The sequence below is a fragment of the Plectropomus leopardus genome, chromosome 3, assembly GCF_008729295.1.
Source record: "Plectropomus leopardus isolate mb chromosome 3, YSFRI_Pleo_2.0, whole genome shotgun sequence".
Lineage (NCBI taxonomy): Eukaryota > Metazoa > Chordata > Actinopteri > Perciformes > Serranidae > Plectropomus > Plectropomus leopardus.
In genome coordinates, this window is record NC_056465.1 from 32,249,269 (window position 1) to 32,271,489 (window position 22,221).

General features: G+C 41.1%; 2 protein-coding genes across 2 annotated transcripts in view; one reads left to right on the top strand and one right to left on the bottom strand.

Annotated features, from left to right (window-relative positions):
* Positions 1 to 10,359, top strand: part of scfd2 (sec1 family domain containing 2) — a 124,978-nt gene extending 114,619 nt beyond the window's left edge. The window contains exons 7-9 of the mRNA XM_042483276.1: positions 72 to 206; positions 4,240 to 4,359; positions 9,946 to 10,359. Of these exons, the coding sequence (XP_042339210.1) occupies positions 72 to 206; positions 4,240 to 4,359; positions 9,946 to 10,038 (348 nt within the window). The 3' untranslated portion in view covers positions 10,039 to 10,359. The remainder of the gene's footprint in view (positions 1 to 71; positions 207 to 4,239; positions 4,360 to 9,945) is intronic.
* Positions 10,360 to 12,047: 1,688 nt separating this feature from the next.
* rasl11b (RAS-like, family 11, member B) lies at positions 12,048 to 14,382 on the bottom strand. Its single transcript, XM_042482266.1, has 4 exons — positions 14,087 to 14,382; positions 13,919 to 13,975; positions 13,728 to 13,804; positions 12,048 to 13,237 (listed from the first exon to the last, which is right to left on the bottom strand). Exons 1-4 carry the CDS (start codon positions 14,199 to 14,201, stop codon positions 12,737 to 12,739), a joined length of 750 nt encoding a protein of 249 aa, XP_042338200.1. The 5' UTR covers positions 14,202 to 14,382; the 3' UTR covers positions 12,048 to 12,736.
* Positions 14,383 to 22,221: the final 7,839 nt, after the last annotated feature.

Here is a 22,221-nt window from a genome sequence, read left to right on the forward strand (position 1 = left end):
GCCACTTAATGTATATCTCACTTCTTCCAATGGTGAGGGATTCAAGTGGGGTTTTTTTTTGTTTTTCGTAGGCAACCTATCGTCCTTTCCTGCGGCAGATCCTCGAGGAAGTCTTCCACCCTGACAGACTTGAATGCCCCGACATCGAGCACATGTCTGGAGGCCTCACTGACCTGCTTAAGACCGGCTTCAGCATGTTCATGAAGGTAATTGCTCACACACACACACACACACACACACACACACACACACACGTTTGTATGTAATGGGGTCAGCATCCATCCTCTTAATCTTTCTTTTTCCAACTACCCACTGTAGACAATAAAGTGCCTTCTTTCATCGCATGTACCTGACCTGAATTGACAATTTGCTGAGTAAGCCTCTCATGTCTGCACAGTGTTTACCACTGAGGTCCAATTAAACCATCAAAAGCAGCAGTATGTAACCTGTGTTTACCCTCCAATTTTAATTTTCCTGAGCCACAATTCTGCCCTCAGACGCACGATGTACAGCTCAACGTCTGGTAAAGCCTTCACATTTCAGTCTGCTTTTTAATCATCACTGCACACATATTGAAAAACTAGTCAAGATATACAGTAACTAATTTTGCAGTTTGAAGCTGAAAGAAAAAAACACATTTAAGGGACAATTTGGTCACAAAAGGGTCACACTTTATAGGACAAACAGCCACGTGTCTCCACATGGAGTCACCAGCTGCCTCTTTTCATTTTATTTCATCTACAAAGCACAGCTTGCTTCTCTACAAGGGCTTCACACCGCCGCCACAACTGTATCGACCAAGTGAAGCCGTTGTCCGAAATTTGTTTGAAGAGTCTTGTCTTGAGCAAGAGAAAAAAATTATTTCCTGTTGTGCCGAGTGGTTCACAAGTACCAGCGGAAATTTAAAGTGCTTTATAAATGGCCTTACGGTGGCGTTGTCGCTGTAAAAAATCTCTTTCCTCATAGACTTTTTTGTCTTTGTGCGCCACTCAGCAACTTTCATAGGAATGAATGGTGGCCTTCCTCCAATACTGTATCCAGGTCTCTTTATACATCCATGGTACAGACAGGCAAAAACCTACTCCAGGAGACCCTCGCAATGGGCTGAGTCTGATAGCGTAACATCACTTTGGCTGTACTAGCAACCTTTAAAGATGCATCAAACAAAAATCAGGTATTACGTGCTGAAAGTGCGGCATTACTCAGAGGACGATAGATGTGCTTTTTTCAGTGAAAAGCAATAAGTAGCGCTGATAATGTAAATGATATAACAGGCGTAACATTTCATCCCAACAGCGGTTCCATTTAGACTCCTTTAGCAAAGATCTCATTTATAATATGGTTTCACATTTCACCCATTAGTCAATTTAGGTTCGTTTTTGGATTAATCAATTTTGTTTATTTATTTTTTTAATCATTAATTTAGATACTTTCAAAATAGTAACCGCTATACACATGTAAATTGTAATCAGACTGTTTTGCTTAACAGTAATTAATTATGTTGAAACATCACACCAGGTCAGTGCTACAGAGAGTCACATTTATTTTTAAGGCACAGTGTAATCCTCAGATGACACCAGCACAGCGGGGCTCAGGTACTCAAGGAGCAAAAGCTTCGCACGAAAAGGAACAAATCCCGCCAGCAGCCAGACAGTAGTCTGCACAAGTGTATCATGGACAGGAAAGCCTTAATTCCTTATTAATCCATTTTCACCCAAATTTCACCTTTTCAGAGAAAAAAGAATTTGGGTTAGCAGAGAATGTGAAATAGTTGGCGGGAGTTATACACTTTCAATCATTCTTTTGAAAGACCAGAATTTCTGGGTTACATTAATATTGTGGCCAAATGTTTTTCTCCAGCAGACATACAGTTTTTGGGTTGTGGTTAATGTATATCCACCGCAGAGCAGATCGCTATCCGCTCGACGGTCTTATTATTCCACATCTGGGCCTGCTTAAACTGATGATTACCCGGAGGGAAGAATTACGCTGGTTGTGTAACCGTGGCCTGGTTTTACACAAATTAAGAAACTTGGCCCACGAAGCACCAACTCAGACGGATTGAATCTATAAACATGAACTTTGGAGCGCTCTATAGGAGCACACCCTTTATGCTATAAAACAAGCCAATGAAACTTCTATTTTTAACCACAGAGCCTCCTGTGTACTGCACCGTTAGTTTCTATCATTAAACACTTCGAACCCTGCAGACTGGTTTATGACCAGTGAGAGCTTGTGCACCGTTGCTTAAACTATCTGGAACAAAACTGTGAATGTGTGACTTTGTGTCTGGAGTCTCGTTTTTAGTCTTTGTTAAGACGGTCCAAGTTTTACAGGAGATCTGGCTCCTGATTCCTCATAAGTAACAAGATTAGTAATTTAGCTGCAGTTCTTCAATCTGATGAACACCAGAAACCAAATATGAGTTTTTAGCCTGTAAGTCACCAAATATCTCACATTAAAAAGAACAATTTGCTATTTACTTAAAGTTGCTAATGTAAGAAAATAGCTATTCTGAAAGGATTAAGATTGATTTCTGAACAAGTACAGAGCACAGGCTCGGGGCCCCAAAGTGTCAGGGGGCCCCCTGGCCTCTACCTGCAAAATGTCAATCAAACTACAATGTATCGACCGGAAGGACTTAAAAGAAAAAAAAGAGAGACACAAAAAGACCACGAAGAGACGCAAAGGAAAGAGCCTCAGTAATAAAGATACAAAATGACCAAAAAGGACACAAAGTGCCCTCAAAGAGACACAGAACTAGAAAGAGACACGAAACAACCACAATAAGACACGTTTAAAAAAAGCCACAAAATGACCACACCTTTTTTTGTAATCTTGGCTATCTCAATGGAAGAAAGTTGGTAAAATAAAAGCCAAAAAAAAATTAAAACAACTAAAAAAGACACAAAATTACCACAACGAGACACAAAACAACCAGAAGAAGACACACAGGTGAAAATAGCCTCAAAATTACCTCAAAAACACACAAAACAACCACAAAAACACCACATTGCTTGAAAGAGACACAACTAACTACAAAGAGAGTCAAAACAAAACAAAAAAGTGGCAAAACCACCACAAAGTCTGTGTGCCTCTGCATGTGTGCACAGGGGTCCATTATCTCATAATCTGCCCCTGATTGATGGAGCATTACCTGAGAGAAAATCTAAACCCAGGTACACTGGATTTCCTGCCTTGGACAAAAAGCAACTGATTGCCAGCATGAATCTAATTTCAAGCTTTAACATCAAGAACATTTAGTGAGCGGCGTCTTTAAGAACACACGTTCATCATCATGTTTTATTCTCCTCACTTACACGTAGTAGCACATTTCTCATCTCGTTTCTAGACACTCTCATAAGCCCCTCCCTCCCTGTCTGTCCCATGGCAGTACACATGGTCAAAACACTCCTGGCTGCAGCGTGTATGTTTGTGTGTGTGTATGTGTGTGCGTGTCCAGCAGACATGCAGCTGGTGATGTACTCGCACATGGAGTTGTTGTGTCTGTTGTCCACCAGCAGTGCCACCGAATCCATGTCGAAGTACCAAAATGTTACACGAGCAGAATGCACAGAGAATCATTTGCTCTCACATTTTTTTGGGCTAAACACATGTTGAATCATCCTCAACATGCTTCACTCCCAGGCTGCCGGCTCTTCACGTGTACAGCCACTCTCTCCTCGGGTCCACCCCCTGCAGCTCTGATTGCTCAGTTAGCATTCACAGGCTGCAGATGTGTCCTGACTGGCGCTCGGCAACCAATAGCACAAAGCCATTATTCCCCTGACAGCCAATCGCGCTCTGCAAAAACACCAGACTTTACCCTGCTGTTAAAATTCATGTTTGTGTGGGACATTTGTTTGTCTGCATGTGTTGTATGAGAGAGAGTGTGTGTGTGTGTGTGTGTGTGTGTGTGTGTGTGTGTGTTCACCTGCTTACATGTCCACGTGTCAGCTGTCATGGTAGCACCAGGGTGAGAAGCATTCATCCACTGAGCTTTGTTTTGAGCCGTAGCGCCCTGCGCCTTGACAGAGTCCACTTTCATCATCACAATATCTCAGGTGTCCAGCTGAGCAGTGACTCAGTGTCGAGACACACACAGACAGAGCGAATGATTAAATGTTCCCTGCAGAAAGCGGGTTGTTTATCACAGTAAAAGACAGTAAGAAACAGAAAAAACTCCTCCGACAGCTTCAGAGTACACTGACCAATCACAATGTCCCGTCTTAAATCCAGGTGAGTCGTCCACATCCCAGCGACAACCCTCTGCTCTTCCTCTTCTTGGTCGGTGGAGTCACGCCCTCGGAGCTTCGTCTCATCAAAGAGGTCGTTACCACACACAAACCAGGGACCCAGGTGAGTAGGCAACCACCAGGTAACTAACACGTGCATCTCGCATTTGGCTCAAACAAAAAACCTTGAAATCTTTGCACAAGGGTCATCTGTCAAACTGTGACTGAAGCAGGGCTGGTGAAGTCTTTCCAATCGCTTCAAGAGAAAGACAAAAACAACACTTTTACTCTGCTGTCTAAGACTTAATTGTATTTTCATGTTTGATGTCCCTCTCAAAGAAGCTAAACTCCACATAAACAAGACTTCAGGGTGTCCTCAGCTCTGAGACTAGCATCGAAAGTGTCTTTTTAATCCTTAGAAACATCGACATAACTTTTCTTGTGCTGCATTCAGAAGCCTTTTGAAAACATGGTGAAAAGCGCAATGGCCAACTTGGCAGGAAATGTCCAATAAATTGTCAGAAATTAGTAAATAAGTAAGTATTTTCTTGTATTTAAAAAAAACAACAAAAAACATAGGCAAAAAATTCCCAAAAATTATCATAATTCTATATTTAAAATTATGTTACAGAAGTTTTGTTATTTTTAAGCATATTTTTCTAAGTGATTTCCATGTTTGTTTTTGTCTTGTACTTTCCTTTTTATTTGTTTTTTTTTGTTCCTTTTACTAATTTTTTGCTAAATTTTGAGTCATTTCATCTTAAGTAACACAATACCTTCTTCCCATGTGTTTGAAAGAAACTAAGGTTTTAAAGGGTCAACAGATTCATATTATAGTAAAATAAAAATGTTTTAAATGTGTGAATCTTAATCTTATCTTATAATCTTATAATTAAAGATGAAGTGATTACATTTTGGTAGTAAAAGGTCAAGGTCAAGGTCAAGGTAGCCGTGACCATCTCATTCTAATGAACCTGATATCTCAAGAACACATTAAGGGACTTTTCTTCAACTTTGACACAAATGTTCGCTTGGAATCAGTGATGAACTAATAAAAATGTGATGGTCAAAAGTCAAGGTCACTGTGACCTTGCATCAGTCTCATTCTCGTGAACACGAGATTTCAGGAGCACCTTGAGGGAATTTCCTCAAATATGGCTCAAACATCTACTTTAATGAACTGATGAGAATTTGGTGATCAAAGGTCAAGGTCACTCTGACCCTGTACGTCTAAGTCTCGTGAATGCAATATCATTTTTCAACGTCACATCTCAGGAACAGAAGGGGAGACGTTTGGTCAGATACTGAATTGGTGACACTAATCTTGAGTGTCCACATTGAAACTGTGGTGATTGTGTGGATATTTCGTGCTGCTGGAGCGAAGATGTTTGTGAAGCCTCCATGTTTTGACAGACATGGATGTAAACTGTAAGTGCAACTTCAGTTTTTGAATCAAAGTATAGAATATGATGCATTACTTATGTATAAATACACGTGTCAAAGGGTGTGCAAATGGTTAGTATAAGCACCACTTTCACCAGCTACAACAATGAAATGTAGCTTACGTGTAAATGCAACAGTAATAATAATCCAGTATTGTATAACACTGAGCGGGGCCATTGTGGCTGCATTATTAGTCATTTTGCTCTGAAAAGCATCAGTAAATTCATAATTCACTCATACTTCTATGCTTGCATTCCTAAATACCTTTTAAGTACTTTTATTTGCAATATAGTACTGTAAGATTACGTTATTGCTTAAAAAAAATCTGAATATTTCTTCTACCACAGGCAACAGGTAACTGAAACAATGGATCAATAAGAGTTTTTGTAGAATTGTATATGCAAGGTTTGCTATTTGTTAGAAACTGTCATTGTAGAGTTTTGAAAATGTGCTTTAGCTATTGTTTTCAAGGAAATGAAATTCAGATTATGGAAAGGTAACCAATGGAGGTGCAACCAAAAAGGCCATTTTCTCAATAACAAGCAGTCTGTAGGCGGGTGCATGTTGCTACTGATGATTCATTAATACTTTTTTTTCCAAAAGCACACATGTTCCCTTAGAAATCCAAAACTGTGAAATACAAATTCTGTTTGAAAGATTAGAATAGAGTCCACTGAACTGAAGTGGCATCAAACTGAATTGAGTCATCCCTCATCATAATATATCAAATAATCAGAGATAAAGACAAGACATTCTGGTGACGCTCAGAGGGAGGGTTGGAGACTGTCCCTCGCCCAAAGGCATGCAGAAATACAAATGTCAAAAGTCAAAAAGAAATTCTGCGAGAAAAAATAAGATGGAGTCTACTGAACTGACATGAAATACACAAAATACTCACTATATCTATCAGTCAATCAGACTTCATTTGTGTAGCACTTTTCTTATACAAGAAAAACTGTAACAACCCCCCCCCCCACACACACACACACACTTTGTAATTAATTAAAGAACTAAAATAAGAGTACTCATTAAAATACTACTGTAAGTAAGGACACACCAGAGGCAGGATAAGACCTATAGATAAAAAGATAAAAATAAATGTAATAGTAATGATAAGTAAGTAAATCAATAAATAAATCAAAAAATAAAATACTCTAAAAATACTCTAAATAGTAGATAAAAGGTAAATGAAAGGATAACAGTGCAAATACTAATAGATTTTTAAAAAAGTTTAATAAAAAAATGAAAAAAACAACATCTAGTAAAACAATAAAACAGACTAAAATAATAATAAATAAATAGTTTAAGTTAATTAAGAAAAGGCAAACTAAAAGGTAAAGATTTGGAGAGACTGTCGGCACACTTAGGTGACCCTTAGAGGAACGGTTTAAGATTTAGTGAACCAACATAAACTCTGACCTACATACAGATGCCGCTCAGATCAGGTGTAGAGGTGAAAGTGTCGTCTGAGTGTACGCGTTAATTGCATCCATGACATTTTGTGTCGGTCTGCCTGTGTGTTTGGGTGGTTAAAGTGCTGATTACATGTGCGATCCCCGGTGACATGTTAAACATGCAGATGGATGCGTTCCCTCTGTGGCAGAGGACTGCGAGGAAGGAGAGGAGCGAGATCAGGCTCGGTAATGTGGGTTTGTCTTAATAAAAGGCTTTGAGAATGAGGCCAGAGGCAATGAAAGGCTTTGCGAGGATCAAAGCCTCCCATCTGTAATCAGGAAAAACGAATAAAGACGAGCTTATACAATAATTGGCTGCCCGGCCCACACACACTGATCTCAGCACACGCTGTCAAACCTGAGCACGTACATGTATAACACACTGAATGCAAGCAAGCATGTGTATGCATGATGACAGATTTCTGCGGACCAGACGCTGATGAACACTGAAAACAAACTGCAAAGTTTTGGTCTTGCACTTGGACTAAATTCCTCCGAAACACACTAACGCTGCCACTACAAACAGGCCCGCTGCCAATTTTAGATGCTGACCCAGAGTTAAAGCAACACTGCTGCAGAGAAACAGCGTCTCTGTTATACAACAGTAGAGGAATGGGGTTCTTATTCCATCTAGAAAGCACTCAGAGAAGGCAAACTCCAGCTAAAGTAGCTTAAAGAAGAGGTTCAACCCAAAATCAAAAATGCATATTTATTATCTTATCGTAGCGCTTTTTATCAACGTAGATTGTTTTGATGTGAGTTGTGTGTGAGTGTTGGAGATATCGGCCGTAGAGATGTCTGCATTCTTTCGAATATAATGGAACTAAATGGCACAGACTCAGACACTCAGTCCACAGACCTTTTTGTGTACAGATTCATATAGGAACTATTTTATTTCTACTGAACTACACCAATCAACTGCACAAAAGAAGCGTCCATACTCACGCTCATGATAGTAGCCACTTTTACACAGAGATCGCACTATAGGGTCGCAACAAGTCCCTCTTTTATACCGCCCCTGCATTTTTACGCAGAACCAACAGACGGCAGCATCATTCTGCTCCAGTGCGTGATTGTACACTGCACTGCTGCATCCTGCAATTAAAAGAGATGTGACGTGCGTTACATTTGACAAGCGAGCGTCCGCCTCTAGCATATCAAATAATATATGCATCAGCAAAGCTTTCTAAACAGTAACAAAGGCGTAACATCTCAATCACAATCATGTACTGTGTCTGTTATATGACAGCTGATCTCGTCCTCTGCTCGGAAGGTAAGGAGCTCCCAAATCTCTTCGTTTTGCCAGTTTGCGGAAATTTACAGCCGCTGTTACAGCTGCTTTTAAAATCCCCCACGGAGGGTCGCACACATGAGCACGTCTCTACAACATTACGACTGTGCCGCCCATGGTCATGTCTTCATGGCTTTATGTTTTACACAGACCTCGTTATGGCTCTGTCACGACCTCCGTTTGCGGCTCAGAGGCGCCATCACTCCTTCCCCGATTTCTGCAGTCAGCCGTTATATACGGTGAGGCAACATAACGGCATTATATTCCCGCCTTGAACAGGCTGTGTAAATGCGGCTAGCCCTTTGATAACCACAAGCTGCAGCTTGGTCAAACTCCCAGGGCGTCAAAATACACACGTGAGTAGCGTCGCTTATGTCACTATAATGACGCCAGGAGCCTCCTGTGTCATCTGTATGACACGTACCAAGCTTTCAATCAACTCCAGCATAAAGCGTCATTATTAGACGTTTAAAGCAACAGACGTCGTATAGTGAGAGTGAAAGTCATTTTGGGATGGGTAGGAGTTGTGTTGAATGGGTCCAACAAGCACAGGACCTTTGACCCAGGGCACCGGTGTTTGTGTCCTGTGTGAAACCAAAAGTCAACATTGAGTTATTTTGTCCCATCAGTTGTTAGTCACAAGTCATTAATCCCTCATTAGTCACATGAATCATTAGTCGTTAGTCACATGAGTCATTAGTTTAGAGTCAATTCACGTGACAAACGTCAACTGTGATCGTTTTCAAACCCTAACCAAATAGTTTTGTTGTCTAATGCCCGGGTCACACTGCATGCGTGAGCGTACTTAACCTGTTACAGGGTTTTTTTCAGCGTCTGCGTTATCAGATTGGAGCAGCCACACTGCCTGCATCAGCATAGATGGTCAGGCGTGTCTCGCAGGCTTCTTAAAGGAATAGATTATTCAGTTACTCATTTCTCATACCAACACAAACTTTTACCTATTTTAATTCAAAATAAACTAAACTTAAAACTGAGCTTTTTGGTGTCAAACCGCACTCTATGTAGACTGGACAGCTGATTATAAAAAGTGTTCGTCCTTGGCAGCATCCTTGGTTCGATTCTGACTCACAACCCTTCGCTGCATGTTATCCCGATGTGTCTTTTTACATAAACATAATGACAATCTTCCATTTTGGTCTCGTGTCTGAAAGCTGACTGGATTATCCCGGTGAAATAAAGTAAAGTTGACCACATCCTCAAAGAGACTGATTCTCATTGGAGTATTGCCTACCGAAAAATATTTTCTGACACAATAACACCACCTAAAAAAAACATCAAACAGTGTAAACAAACTGGGCCCAGTGCAAAACATCCTTGGTGGACATAATTAAATCAAATTAAGAAAATAAACCAGTTGCCAAGGCACCCGCTTCATGCTCCCTTGCTGCTGCCAATTTGCACATTATTCATTCTGACATTCATGTCTGCTTCATTTATAAGTGTCGATTTACACGCAGTGACACATCGTAACCTCAGTGAGTGTGTTGTTGCTCTGCTCCAGGTGCTGGTTTTGTCCACCAGATTACTGAGGCCGACGGATATGCCCGAGCTGCTCTTCACCACCCAAAGACTGGCGCCTGATATCGGTGTCTAACAGGGAGCACGTGGAAACGCATGCACACGTGGAAGGATACACGCGCCGCGAACGCCTCGACACGTCGTCAGGTGTGAGTCGAGTAATGAGAGTCACTGTCAAAGCTGCAAAATGAAAAGGAAGAGATTCACAAATTAAGCAACATTCCTCTCCCGTTCATGTCAGTGTGTTTTGTCAGATTTAATTCTAAGGTGAAATGTAATTATAACAAAGGAGCTGTTGGGTTTATTTTTCTTGGAGACGGAGTTAAAAACTTCCGATCAAGAGGTGTAAAATAACATCAAATGTAAAAAAGAAACAATAAAATTGACTTTTCAAGCACATTCTTGTGATGCTGCCTTTCATTTGCATACACAATGCTCAGTTAAACGCAGGCTGACCGTGCGAACTCTTCACAGAGGCTTTGTGTTGTGATGGCGAGAATACACACTCTCTGTTGGTGCCCATTCACACCTCGCCACATCATATGGTGACAAAGAAGAGCGGAATAATTAACAAGTCGTTTCACACTGTCTGCTATGGCTGCTAATTTGCTCACACATTAAGCTCACCTACACCCTCCTGCCCCCCCACGCACACCTCACACACACGCACACACCTCTCCCATTTTTTCTCTATTCTCTCCTACGTGAATCACCTCAGCTAGAGCTCAGCAATTTCACCCACCTACACACCTGAATCGATAGTCGACAAGAGTCTCCCACATTTTGTAAAACAGAGAGAGCAAAAAATCCTTCTGACAGGTTGGAACGGGATATTCAGGCTTAATCACTAATTAGGTTTCTGGATTGTAAATAAGCAGATCTCTTAACATAATAATAACACACATTCTGTTTTATTGGAAAAGTGTTCATCATTTTCTCCTCGTCTTCAGGGAGTTCTGCAATTCTCAGAAGAGTCCCCAAGAAAAACTAACACGAACGCTTCAAGTGTTGTTGGCTCAGGCTATTTCAACAGCTTTTTTTTTAAAATCAATTTCATCCTCTGGGGTCGCGGATAGAGCCGCAAGAAAAGGGCGGAGACTTAATTTCGACATGTGGGAGGGACACGTGAAAGTTGGGGTTTGGGATTCACCCCCAGGAAATTTTGAGTGTCGAGCATTTAATTTCCTTCATTCTGGTGAGATTTTATCAATAAAAGCTCTCTGCTAGTGTCATGTTTTTATTTGGGGGGGGGGGGGCAAATGCACATGTCCCCCCCAGCCCCCCACCCCCACCCCAAATCTACACCTATGACAAATACAATTTTGAAAATTTTGATTATTTTAACAGATACTGTGATTTCTATATAAATTGTATTTTTTAGGGGAAGTTTAATCATTTTCGCTTTTTAGTTACACTGAAAAAAACCCCAAGTTTTTATGACAACCAAACGAGCATGTTCCTTCACGTCTGATTATGAATTATAAGATGTGGTATCTCTGTGGTACCTGCATGCTTTATTTTTAATTTTATGTTGTGAAACATTTTAACTGTATTTTGAGGACAAAAAGTAACACCTTCAACACCTTATTACATGCTACGCAAGGTGTTACTTTTTTTCCTCAGAGTATGCTGTTTTTTATAGTCTTGCACCTATGTGATGCGTGTATAATTATTCTCTCTCAACACATTTTACTTATCAAAAATTGACATTGCACTTGGCCATGTTCCGATTTTGATATTTGGATTCGTTGTGCAGCCCTAGTCACACACTTCACCAGAATTTTAGCTGCAAATAGTCCTTCAGACCTGAGAAGCTGCTGCACAGTCATGCTTTTGTCTTCAATGCTATTCATTTCTGCTGTTACCAAAGCATTTTGTAACTTCTTCTGTGTGAGTCATCCCTCTCACAGCAGCAGTGATGTTTCTCATTGTTTTGTTGAGCCAAGGTCATCACATAAGCTCAGAAAACACTCTTCATAAATGCACATGTGCTTGTTCCTGCTGTCAAATGGACGTAATCAAACTGCTGAATGAAAAACCAGAGACATATTCAAATTCATCATCATTTTTATTGTGAGCAAAAAAAGTGAATTTGTACCAAATAAATAACAATAGGCCCTTTGGATCATTTTTTGTATAAAGTGCATCAGTGATAATAACCACCACACGCTACATACTGTGTCTGTCCCCCTGCTACAACCCCCCCACCCCAGTTATCCTCATCATTCTGTCATGCACAAGGATGATTCTGAATGCTGCAAAAATATACTGCAGGCATTGACACACAAGAGACCGACACACACAGCTGCACAGAGCCTTGGCTCAAGTATCTGGTATAATAATACCAGTGTTTAGCGGTGCCATGTAGTGGCAGTCTGAATACAGAAACGACACAATAGGCAGCACAGCTAAAAATACGCGTCCTTCAGCACCGCTGTTGCCAGGAGAGCTTGATTTACAGTTTTTGATTTTATATGCAGTTTTGGGTTCAGTCACACAGCTGCGTCTGTGTCCTCAGGTGTCGTTTCTCCTCCTGAACCTCCTCGCTGCTCCTCCTCACACTTGCATCTGACAGGACAGACACCTGCCACTTACGAGGCCATTACCTCTGTCAAGATTCATCAGCCTCTAGATGTTTATTTCACATCTTCAGCCAGACTGACACAGGACATCATTGGAGAAGCATTAATCTTCTCTGTCCTCTTTTTCCTCTTCCACCCTCAATGCTTTCTTTCTTTCTGTAGCCACTCTGGACCACTTTCAGCTTTTCATCCTCACACCGAGGTGACAGTCCTCACTTTGGCCGACAGCGCCTGCTTGAAGCGCCTCTTCAGGTCTTGCATGTTGGGCGACTTTGGCCTCGGGATAAGAGGTGAGCGCCTCTTCTCCGTGACGGCGCTGGCAGAGTTGTGAGAGGAGTTGGGGGCAGCGGGAGGCGGCTGCTTGGCGAGCTGGCAGCACAGCCGGTGGAAAGCTTTATGCACCTGGCTGTAGTCCTCACTGGCCGACACTTCGTAGAAAGAGCAGCCCAGCGTTCCTGTCAGCGAAGGGCCCTGCTGGGAGTCGACCTGCCTCAGGTGCAGCAGGTCCGCCTTATTGGCCAGCAGGATCACCGGAGGCATATTGGCACCTCCGGTTCGAACAACCAGCTGGTGCAGCTGATCGATCAAATCGAAGCTGCGGCGGTCTGTCACGCTGTACACCAGCACCACTGCGTCCGCCCACTGGATGGAGCAGGTCACATGATCTGGTAGATTGATGCCATTATCAGTCAACTGCAAAAGGAAAAGGAACACTGATTAAAACACCCACTCAGAAACATTTTAATCATTTTCTGTTTCCCTGACTTTATGCAACTGATCTTTTGTAATGACTGGAATGCTGACGGAGGCAGACAGGAGCTATAAGGTTTCTGCTTTACAGAACAGTGAGGTGTGGGTGATTGAGGAGTCTGGACTGGGATCAGGGTATCATTTACCCTGGCCTCAGACATCCATTAGCCTAAATAGGAGATTAGACAGCCAGACTGAGGGGCTCTGCTTCAGGAGAATATATACATACACACACGCTTTGGTTTTGGATTTGTGCCCAGTCAAAAGAGGCTTGTATAATTTTAACAGCCAGACAGTGAATTAGATAATATTATCTCTGTATTGGATTATTCTCAATGGATTTTCATATGTTGAACACTGAGGGCTCAGTTTCCTTTAAGGAAAATAAATAATCTGTCTGTTTTCTGTTCTAGAAGAGGGGAAAAAATCTTACCTCCACACCAGGAGTGTCTTGAACCTGGATGGTCACTTGCTCTCCATCCACTTGGACCTCTCTGGAGTACAGATTACCTGCGCGCACAGAGGAAAGAATTTAGCACCACACATTTAAAAAAAAAAAACAAACAATAATAATAATATTTTGGCCATTTTCATCCTCAGAAAGTGCGCTGCTCAGTTACTCACCAGCATTTCTCTCGTAATCTCCGATGAAGCGCCTCGTTAGGAACCTGACCACGAGCGCTGAAAGGAATAAGAAGCGCACTATTAGACAATTATGTCACTAAATTGAAGGCAATACATCAATACAAGACGCTGCGAGTTACAAGGCAAAAATTTGATATTTTTTCTTACCTGTTTTTCCAACTCCGCTGCCTCCTATCACAGATATTTTAATAACTCGGTTTGGGACCGAGCATTCAGGCGCTGAATATTCCGCAATGGTCGTCATGTTCTGGATGAGACGCATTTTTTTCGTTTGTCAGTTCCGTCTAAATAAGCAAAATAGAAACTTGCCCAAACTGTTTCGACGCTACGGACAAAGCCTTGAGATAAAACGGATGGAGTTAGTCCTGTTTCGCTCTTGGTGTGGTGCTGTAAAGGTGAAATAACTCAGCAGTGGTGCGGTGCAGATGCAGGAAGCAGTGCACTGAGAGAGTGAATGCTGCTGCGAGAGAAGCGCTCGCGGCTTTTATAACGCTCCAGCGGCACTCACATCTGATTGGCCGCTGGTTTCCCCCTCCCTCGTGCGCCTCCGCCTACACGTGGATGTGCGAGCTACACACAAGCGAGAAATGCTCCTGCAACAGGTGGGACCGCTGGCTGGGTTTCCTGACAAAACAGCCTTTCTTATAGAAGAGGGAAGGCAAAAATAGTTTTTTGGGGGTTTTTTTTGCTTTAAAGCTGTTGTCATATTGTAATTGAAAACAAAAATTCAGCTAATTTTGTTGTGAAACAGTTCCCCCAATTAGTCTGCTAAAAAATAGGTTGCCTGCATTATTTCAGCATTAGTCACATTCTCAAAATACAATCAGCTCCTTTCTTAGACATGCTTTTTGAGTCTCAACCATAACAACAGTTTTGTCACTAGGCAGGTTTCCATTAACCCCTAAAATAACACAAATTGACATTGCGAATTGCCTAATGGAAACATTTCAGTTTTGAGAAAACTCTCATTATCACATGAAGTGGTATCGCATGCAATTTGAAAAAGGCATATTTCTCAAAACTGCAATCAAAACACTTTTTTTTGCTTTTGTAGGACACATGATTCACAACAAAGAGTGTTGGTAGGAACTGGCTCCCTCAGGCATGATGCAGCAGCTACAGGAGGTGTTATTGCATCACTCTTCAAAAGTTGAGGGATCATCTGGAAGTTTTGAGTCAACAATTCCTCTGAGAAATCGTGGACTATCTCCTCCCAGAAATCCCTCATAAGTGGCACTCTCACATAAACTATACTGGCAGCTGTAGTTGCTAACATGCTGCCATTATTTTACAGTGTCACTATCAAAAATAACATCAACCGCATATTACAGTTAAAATATTACAGTATTCTTCAGTAGAATGTGAGGTTTACAATGTAATATTTGCTCCAAAAGGCATCCAGTGTTTTAATGTATTTTTCCCAAAACTGGACATTACTGTAAGAATTTTGCAGTATTTTTACAGTATATAATCAAGTCACTATTATGTAAGCAACAGGTTTTAACCAACGTGCTGTCTGTCCAGGCTATTTTAACAGCTTTTTTTGTCAAATTGAGTTTTTGGTGTCACAGACTGCAGCAGGATTTTAGCTGCAGACCTGAGAAGTGTCTATACAGTTATGCTTCTCTTATCTTAAACGCTATTCATTAGTGTTGTTATAAAAGTATTTTTTAATTTTTTCTGTGTGAGTACCCCCCTTTACATCAGCAGTGATGATTATCATTGTTGTGAACCCAAGGTCATCACATAGGCTCAAACAGTGACAGTTTTGAGATGCACTGTCTGCCTATACACATGTTCCAGCTGCCAAATGCACATATACAAAGTGATAAATGAAGAAGAATTAGCCTCAAAATACAATCAGCTGCTTTTTTAATGCATGTTGTCATCAGTTTATGTAGCCCGTGTAAAAACAACAGATGTTGACCCAAAGTGCTTTCCAGTGGAGGCAGATAGATTACCTGCTTCAATACACAAAACACGTTTAAATTAATAAAGTTTCATAAAAGGCAATAATGCATAATGTTATGCAATAAAGCAATAATAGAAAAAAGATGTTATACCGCCTCACAGTTTTGTATAAAAAGCATTCCATGGTAACTTGACGGTAGAAACCATCCGGAGACTGAATTTTGGTCATCTGTCGTCACAACCTAAATTCAACCAAAGTTTAGGTGACACATGATATTTTTATATTATTATTCATCAAGTTGGGTTTTGGTCTTCATACATCAAGACTAAATGTTATTATTCTATGTCAAGAGAGCATGAAATGTTTGGAAGACGTTGGATTGTTGTTACTTAATAACACAAGTTAAAACCAACAAAATATCAATGTCACCGGCAGTATTTTATGTCAAATTGATGTTAGAAATTATTCGACATTGTCCTGAGATTGAATTTTGGTCATTCAACAAAATATCAAATGTAGTAACACTGGTTGCCAGCTGGGAACCAACAGACTAAAAAGCAGCAAGGCAATGTTAGGACAATAAAAGCTGAACATTAAACAGCCTCAAACAGCTGAATTAAAAGCAAAAGAAGGTGTTTTTTTGGAATAATATTTAAAATTGTTGATGGTGAAACAGAACTTAATGTGAGGCATAGAGGATGTTGATGAATCCTGTTCAACCACCCAGTGTTGTGTTGCAGCTGGTAACCTGTTCAGACATGCCTACACTTGTGAATCTTCCACACAGGGGGTTAATGGCTGCTGATGTTGCCCCCCCCCCCCCCACCCCCACACACACCCCCCCCCACACACACACACACACACATACCTTACAAGAACTCATGCAAGCATTTATGCTGCACATGTGAGAGCGACCTGCCCTCCACTTCCAGGATTGACCCAATATTTCAGCCAGCAATCCCAGAACAGCTACAAGGAAATAAAATAGGTATCTATTTTGGGAGAGCATTGCAACATAATAAAACATTGTTGATATATTTCACATGACAACTCAGTTCAGCAGCTGCTCTCCGCTCTGATTTAACCTGTACCATCTCTTTGTCCCACTTTTTTCTGTCGTCTTTGTCTCATCTCCTGCAGGCCTCCCTCCCTCCACCCGTCTTTCATTCGTGCTCATGTGCTCTGAGGTATTTTGGCATCCAGTGCTCCTGTGATTATGGTCTGGTATGTATTTTTGATAAGAGTGCTGATGACAGGCGACTGTGCTGAAATATGAAATTAGTGCCCAGGTTTCGTGAGCAGACGTGGTTGCTAGGTGTGTACTCATGCACACACACAGCTATTCCTGTAACCACATCACAGCAAACTCCACCCCGGCAGCATTGTGGGGAGGCCAAGTCTGTTCTCTTGCTAATACTAACTAAATACTGTACATACTTGCATTTGATGACATGCAAACTTGATTCTTTTAGAGCAGTGATACTCAACTTATGGCCCGTGGGCCAAATCTGCCCCCCATCCCAAACCATTTTATTACTAACATTAACAATAAAGTAATTCACACTGGAAATTGTTTTTGTACTTCTAGTATACATTAAGCTGCCAAAGTGCATGAAACAGCACCAAAATAGAGCTTGTTCAACAAAAAAGTGCCCATGCAGGATCCCCCGCACCCACAACAGAGGTCCAAGCTAAGCTTAAATTCTGGAGATGTCCTAAAATCCTTGAAATGTGCTTAAATCCTAGAAATGTCCTAAACATCCTAAAGTTCTAGAAATGTACTTATATATTATAAAATTCCAGAAATATTCTAAAGTCCTAGAAATGTCCTCAAATCATAGAAACATGTATGGGGCTGCTGCAGCTGGCCCCTGGCCTTCTGTCGTTTTGCAAAAGTGGCCTCCAAGAAAAGCAAGCTGAGTAGCTTTACTGCAGTTTTCGGGTGCAGATTTAGCTCAAGCTCTTGCCTTTTTAAATGAATGGTGTGAGGTGTCACTTTTTTAAAGCCCACGCTGCAGCGTATTTGTTACAGGGAGAGATAAAAGGCATCATTGTTGCTCCCTCCTCTAGCGACCAGAGGACAAGGCTAATGATGACAGATAATAATGAGAGGGCTGAGAGGCAGTGTTTCTGTTATCCTCATGACGGGCCAGGATCAGCTCAGAAATGCTGAGTGACAACAGAAGTCAAAGCAAAAGAGTGGCAACTTAAAACTGATCATGATGGAGAGCGGCATCACTTTTTTAATATCTGGAAAACAATGTTTAAGTGGTGATGATTCGTTTCACACTGCAGTGCAGCAGCTCCACTAAACTCCACTGTCTGCGTATGTGTGCCTTCACTTTCCCTGAGGGAGGGCTGGAGGTAAATTAAAATACCTCTGAGTTAAGGCGCATGATTATATATACAGCACTATTTATATTTGTGTTATGTTTATATTTATACAGCACAACAAGGCCTGACTTTCAGATCAGAGTGTCATTCACACAGAGGTGACAATAGATGGTTGGAGAGGATGAAACGGGGGTAATCCTTTGGCCACGGGTGTGGGTAATTATCAGAGAGAATTCAGGGTATTTGCTGCAAACAGAGGAATGTGGAGTTAATTGGGGGTTGGCGGAGGGGACGAGGGGCAGGTGAAATCAGGAGGAGGAGGTGTTCTCGAAAGGATGTCCTTATTGACACAGAAGTGAGGACTGATTTCCCGATTGGCCTCACCTTTCACAGTGGAGCTGCATACGACCGTTACTTGCCCCTGGGGCCTGATCCCTCAAAGGAAGGTCATTTGGGATATCAGAGAAACTGAGGCAGTTTAGAGCGGACCTGGGGGCAAACCTCACGAGCCACGGTCAAATGCTTATCATCATGATAGATACTTATCATTCTGATTGTCTTTAATCATTGTCAGCAAACGTGATTTTTAGAAGTTATTTTAGACAAGGTCTGGGTTTTAGATTTTATGATCTTGTTGTGACTTTAAGGCTGTGTGAATATTACAAAAGCCTTGCTTAATTCTCCACTTTATTCCTTTGTTATTCGTCTTTTAATTTCCCTTTAAATGTTTTTTTTTAATTGATTATATTGTTTTTAATTCTTTGAATAATGGTCAAACTATTTTCTTTTTTATAGATTCCTTTATTCCACTGAACTCCTTGGCATAGTTTTTATTTTTATTGTCTATTTTTTGTCCATTATTGTATTTTTTAGTATGTGTGCAAAGTAAGCTGTTAATGCAAATTGCCCCTGGTGGGGCAATAACCCTAACCCTAACCCTTTGAAACAGGAAACAGCATCGGTTTTCTTGTGCTGTGTTAAAAAAAAAATATTTTAGTTTATTTTTTAAATTTTTTATCTTATCCCTTTTTGGGGGTAAATTTCTTGTAACTCATACCTCAAAACTTCTTCCCGTGTTTTTGAAAGACATCAAGCTAATTTTCTCAGGTTTCAAAGAGTTAATACAACTGTCTGAATCTGCATCCTATTTGGATCACTAAAATGATCCAAAAAGTCAATTGTTATTCACACATTAAGAAATAAATGCATGCAAATGCCAGCTGTTGTTCACTTTTTCTATTTACTTGCAGGACTTTACTGCAGATGCACGAAAACAGGGGTAAGTCACAGCCATTCACACATCTTGTCGTATATCTCTTAACTTATTTGCTTATATCTACAAGTGCATTTGCATTTCCAGTGACCAATGGAAATTGCATTGGCATGTTGGCACAAGCAGCTCTTTAGCCACTCAAAGGAAAAGAGGTTGTTTTTTTCTTATTGAAATGTAAACCTCCTAACATGTTCTCCCATTTGCATACCTCTGAATGTCCACAGTAGTAGGGGGATGGCAATGGCAGATTTAGGGGGTTGTGTGTACTATGGCAGTGGCTCTGAATGACAATAGTCCCCCTCCACACACACACCTCCTCCTCCCACTCAAGGAATGCCAGCTTTTTACATTGAAGTCATAGCCAGCTTCTTAACGACGGAAAATATTCAAATCTTGATTCTCCATCTCTCATTCATGCTCCCCTGCTCCTGTTTACATTCCACAGCTGATCTCTGGCGTAACATCGGATAATTGGTTTCCACTCTCATTTCTGAGGGTTGACCTGCACGTGTCACTCCCCAAAGTGTTTGTGTGCCAACAGGTATGGCTGTGTTCATGCAGAAGAGACGAGCAGACAAACAGCTCTGGGTGCTGCAGTAATAACAGAAGATAGGGGTGTTTTCGTCTGGCGTGCATGTGACCATAGATATGTATTTAAGGTAAGACTTTAAACTCAGGGATTATCCTGTTTACGCTGATGGAGAAGTTGTTTTTTTTCCTCCCCACGTGATAAACCTGTGAGGGAAAAGTGGTAATTTTGCACTTTGCACAGTTTGTATTTAGCCATGTCAAGTGGAAGATTAAGAGGAAGTTCGTTGTGAAAAGAGGTCATTTTTATTGTTTTGATGGAGAAAACCTAATATTTTGTGTGATAGTTTGTAACTGAATGATCAATGATCATTTTGGTATTTTAATCGTGTTCATTGTCGCTTAATTAAAAAATAGACTTTTTTAGTTCTTTTAATTTCTAGTAAAAACAACTGTGTAAGAAAGGCAGAAGTAATTAACCAAGACAGCTGCCACCTCTGTGACAGTTATTCTATTTTTTTTTACATCCTCTACACCTCCTCCATGTGTGCACAGTAAATAATGGTGTCCTCAGAACACGTGTAGGCAAAACAGTAATGAGCCTGCCATTGAGCCCTGTGGTACACCCAAAACAAGGGGTGCAGGAACACAGTGTTGAGCCAGAGACAGTGGAGTAAAGTAGTTACAATGGGCCCGGTGCATGCTATTTTGATCAACCATAGTGAGTGCTAGCTTCTAGTTATTTGCATAAACTAATCTTATTGTCTCATCACACGATGAAAAATTGGCATTGAATGATACTAACATACATATTACCTAGACATCATCATCATTGCTTAAATGTATATGACAAAGTCATCCAAAGAAAAAACAGAATAATTCATTTAATTGAATATTTTTTTAAAGTTTATGTAGATTATATTTTATTACACATATTGTCATAGATTGACATTGACTATCGCGAATGGCACATTTTTTAGTTTTGTGAGTTCTTCTTGACACAGGCATATTTCTGAGGTAGCAATCTGAATTATTCACAAAGGCCTGTTTTATGTGTTGTTGGAGATCCCACTCTCTCTATGGGCCCCTTCACTCCACGGGCCCCAGTGTAACCGCTCTGCCTGCACTTTCTTTATAGAATAGAAGGCTATCAATTTGTATTTAAACATCAAGTTGAAATATTTTCAGTCTTTAAAGGAGATATGGATGGGTGAATCTTTAAATATGCTTGAGAATAAACATTTCAGCTTCAGCCTCATCATTCATGATTCATTATTGTTCAGGCAACCATGGCAACAAACACACACATTTATTTCTAATGAAATTTCTATGTAAAAAATCAAAACGTGGGAGCCGGGTGTAGTGAGATGAAATCATGTAGTGACAGACGCACACAGACGGAAAGAGACACTCTGGACAGATCATGTTGGGACACGGAGTTCAGTGGAGATTTATGGTTTTGGGCTTCAATTCAGACTCGCCCCCCTGGGTCTTGTTTGTCTGTCTAGCCTGTTTTACTGCCCAGACTGAACGTAGCTGGAGCTCATGCTGGATGCAGATTCATAGCAAAGCCTCTGTGGTGGTTTAATATAGACAGACAGCTTCCTTTGGGGCTGATTCTGGGCTGGAGCTCTCATCTGTGGTAACTGAGTGGCCAAACTGCAGCCACTGCCAAGCCCTGCTTCACATACTTTTAATTCTACAAACAGTACGAAAACGCAACATGTTCTCATCCCAAGTCGTCACATATTTCCTCTTTATTTTGACCTTCGCATCTACAAATACAATTACACTCTAGGTATCCTGCTGCATCTGCTACTGACACCGCTACCATGATGTCAACACAAGCACATGGTGGGATTATGCTGCAACAAAAGCACTTGGCAACCAATGCAGGGATGTCAACAAAAACACATGCTGGCACAGTTGGGATTAGGCAAAATAGGCACGTAAAGTGTAGAAAAAAAACATCACATTCAGGGGGGAAGTGGAAACCAAACTCCCACATGTAAGTCGTGGTTTGCTGGATCCATCTAACACCCCTCCTGCCCACACTAAAGGGATCTTTGTGCTGCTTATATGACGTCGTTACCAGCAGCGAATCATGCAGACGTAACAGGTTTCGTCCGCCTGCGTTCTCAAATGACGCTGCCCTTCCTTTTATCGGGCGACAATGGCAGGTGCTGTCCAGCCAGATGTAAAAGATGGCTTTTGCCGCTGGGATAATACCCTGAA

Excerpts from the sequence above, each read along its gene's own strand:
- rasl11b (XM_042482266.1), bottom strand. The coding sequence starts at position 14,201 with ATGCGTCTCATCCAGAACATGACGACCATTGCGGAATATTCAGCGCCT. Across the intron at positions 13,976-14,086 it reads CAGCGGAGTTGGAAAAACAG|CGCTCGTGGTCAGGTTCCTA; the intron begins GTAAGAAAAAAT and ends TATTCCTTTCAG. Across the intron at positions 13,805-13,918 it reads AGATTACGAGAGAAATGCTG|GTAATCTGTACTCCAGAGAG; the intron begins GTGAGTAACTGA and ends CTGTGCGCGCAG.